Genomic DNA, 1032 nt, shown 5'->3' with positions numbered 1-1032 from the left:
CTTTCGTGTACTAGCTAAAGCATTACGTATGTCTGGTGGAGATCATATACACGCTGGTACCGTAGTAGGTAAGCTTGAGGGGGAAAGAGAAATAACTTTAGGCTTTGTTGATTTACTACGTGATGATTTTATTGAAAAGGATCGAAGCCGCGGTATTTATTTCACTCAAGATTGGGTTTCTTTACCGGGTGTTTTACCGGTGGCTTCCGGCGGTATTCACGTTTGGCATATGCCTGCTCTGACCGAGATCTTTGGAGATGATTCTGTACTACAATTCGGTGGAGGAACTTTAGGACACCCTTGGGGAAATGCACCTGGTGCCGTAGCTAATCGAGTAGCTCTAGAAGCATGTGTACAAGCCCGTAATGAGGGACGTGATCTCGCTCGTGAGGGTAATGACATTATTCGTGAGGCTTGTAAATGGAGTCCTGAACTAGCTGCTGCTTGTGAAGTATGGAAAGAGATCAAATTTGAATTCGAAGCAATGGATACTTTGTAATCCAGCAATTACTTACTCTTAGTTCTCTTAATTGAATTAGAAATAAAAATTGAATTGAAATTAAACTCGGACCCAATCTTTTAACTAAAAGGATTGAGCCGAATACAATAAAGGGTCTTATTGTATAGATCTATCGGTTTTGATAGATACATATTTATCTAGATATACAAGATCTTAAATTCAAAAATATAAGACCAAATAACTTAACGCTTTTTTAGTGTTGTGTTGGATCCACAATTAATCCTACGGATCCTTAGGATTGGTGTCTTCCTATACTTAATAATTTATCCTTATACTTGTAATGTAATTCATTAATGTAATTAGTATTTTTTCTATTATAGTATAGCCTGATCCTGCATTTTTGGATCATGGCTCGCGTCAAGCAGCCTCTTCTACCCATCCTGTATATTGTCCTTTTCATTCTGTATTGGAATAGAAACTGATTAGAAAATTAGTAGGCGAGATTTTACAAAAAAGGCTTCATACGAGAAACAGCTTTTTTCCAACACCCCTAGTTAATAACCCCTATTGAT

General features: G+C 37.5%; 1 protein-coding gene across 1 annotated transcript; it reads left to right on the top strand.

The window, feature by feature from the left end:
* Positions 1-4: 4 nt before the first annotated feature.
* Positions 5-933, top strand: LOC101305619 (ribulose bisphosphate carboxylase large chain-like; the record flags this gene model as incomplete). The annotated part of the gene is made up of 1 exon (XM_004309276.1): positions 5-933. A coding segment is annotated over one exon (495 nt), but the record flags the coding sequence as incomplete, so codon positions are not given.
* Positions 934-1032: the final 99 nt, after the last annotated feature.

Source organism: Fragaria vesca, unplaced genomic scaffold (genome assembly GCF_000184155.1).
Source record: "Fragaria vesca subsp. vesca unplaced genomic scaffold, FraVesHawaii_1.0 scf0510925, whole genome shotgun sequence".
Classification (NCBI taxonomy): Eukaryota; Viridiplantae; Streptophyta; class Magnoliopsida; order Rosales; family Rosaceae; genus Fragaria; species Fragaria vesca.
This window is presented reverse-complemented; position numbering and strand designations above follow the sequence as displayed.